The sequence below is a fragment of the Danio aesculapii genome, chromosome 4 (genome assembly GCF_903798145.1).
Source record: "Danio aesculapii chromosome 4, fDanAes4.1, whole genome shotgun sequence".
NCBI lineage: Eukaryota > Metazoa > Chordata > Actinopteri > Cypriniformes > Danionidae > Danio > Danio aesculapii.
In genome coordinates, this window is record NC_079438.1 from 435,806 (window position 1) to 437,071 (window position 1,266).

Below are 1,266 nucleotides of genomic sequence, written 5' to 3' on the forward strand. Positions count from 1 at the left end.
AAACCCATTTTAACCTAAAATCCAACAAACAAATTATATTCCAAATTTGAAGTTAATATCTCCAAAAAAAAATTTTTTTGGGTGCAGTACCAAACATGACCACTAGAAGACATATATTTTCTATTGGTAACTATACAAGAGCACGCCCTATTTTTGTGTATGTTTTGAGCAATATGAACCTTGACGATACTTGTAAAGTAGAAAATAGTTGAATTCTAAAGTGTATGTGCAGTTTGATGGTATTTGGTTTGAATTTTATGTGGATTGCTGTAGCAGAGTAATGCTTTGCGACTAAGTATCCTTGTCGCAAAATAACAAATGACCATTACTTGATAATAACTATCAAAAAGCTGTGACCAGATATGGAAACTAGACATTCTGTGCTTTCAAATAATGTATAGTTTGTTATGATTGCTCAATGTTTAGACTACATTGTTATGGTTTATATAGTAAATCTAACAACAAACTGTCCAATTATTGGTATCAATCTATTACGCTTCCTATGTAACAAAAAGCTAAACACAGAGGTAAAATATGTATTCAGAAGTCTTAGAACTTTCCAACGATATGTAGTTTGTCGTGATTAGATTTAAATTGAATTTCAACGTAATCTTAATGGATAAAATTTAAAGGTTTGTATCGTATGTTAATGGTATTTGTCATGGAAACCATTACTTATAAGTATATAAACACACTGAAATAAAGGTCTAACTGAATAATGGGGAGGGGCGGGGCTTTCTTTTGTGCCTAATTCACTCATAGCAAACTAACGGTAATAGGGGTGTGGTTACAGATATTACCGTCATGACATCATCAGAGAAGCACCGCTCCTTCAATCGATGAAGCAAATGTTCAGAATTTGATTGAAGATTACCAAAACAAACTCCTTTTTCACTGAATTAACTTTAGTTATCATTAATTGTTCGCATAAAGAACAAAAACAATGTGTATTAGCAAAACAAACACTGCACATTTTGATTTCACACGTACTTTAATTAACATTAACGGAGCCTTAGAGTAAAGTGTGAGCCAGTATTTTTGCGGTTTCTGTTTTCTATATATCTAATGTGTTGTGTTTTGTGTGTGTCCAGGAATTACGAGTGTGGGATGAACATCATTGCTGCTACACATGTAGGTTAACACAAATGTTTGACTCTTGTTGCCCCACAATTAATGGAAATGTAGCACAACACAGCAGGGTTTAGTTCATTCCTGATGTCTGCTCCATATATATATATATATATATATATATATATATATATATGT

At 32.3% G+C, this 1,266-nt stretch overlaps 1 protein-coding gene across 1 annotated transcript in view; it reads left to right on the forward strand.

Annotated features, from left to right (window-relative positions):
- LOC130222646 (mucin-2-like) overlaps positions 1 to 1,205 on the forward strand; it is a 57,882-nt gene extending 56,677 nt beyond the window's left edge. The window contains exon 41 of the mRNA XM_056455177.1: positions 1,092 to 1,205. Within this exon, the coding sequence (XP_056311152.1) occupies positions 1,092 to 1,205 (114 nt within the window). The remainder of the gene's footprint in view (positions 1 to 1,091) is intronic.
- Positions 1,206 to 1,266: the final 61 nt, after the last annotated feature.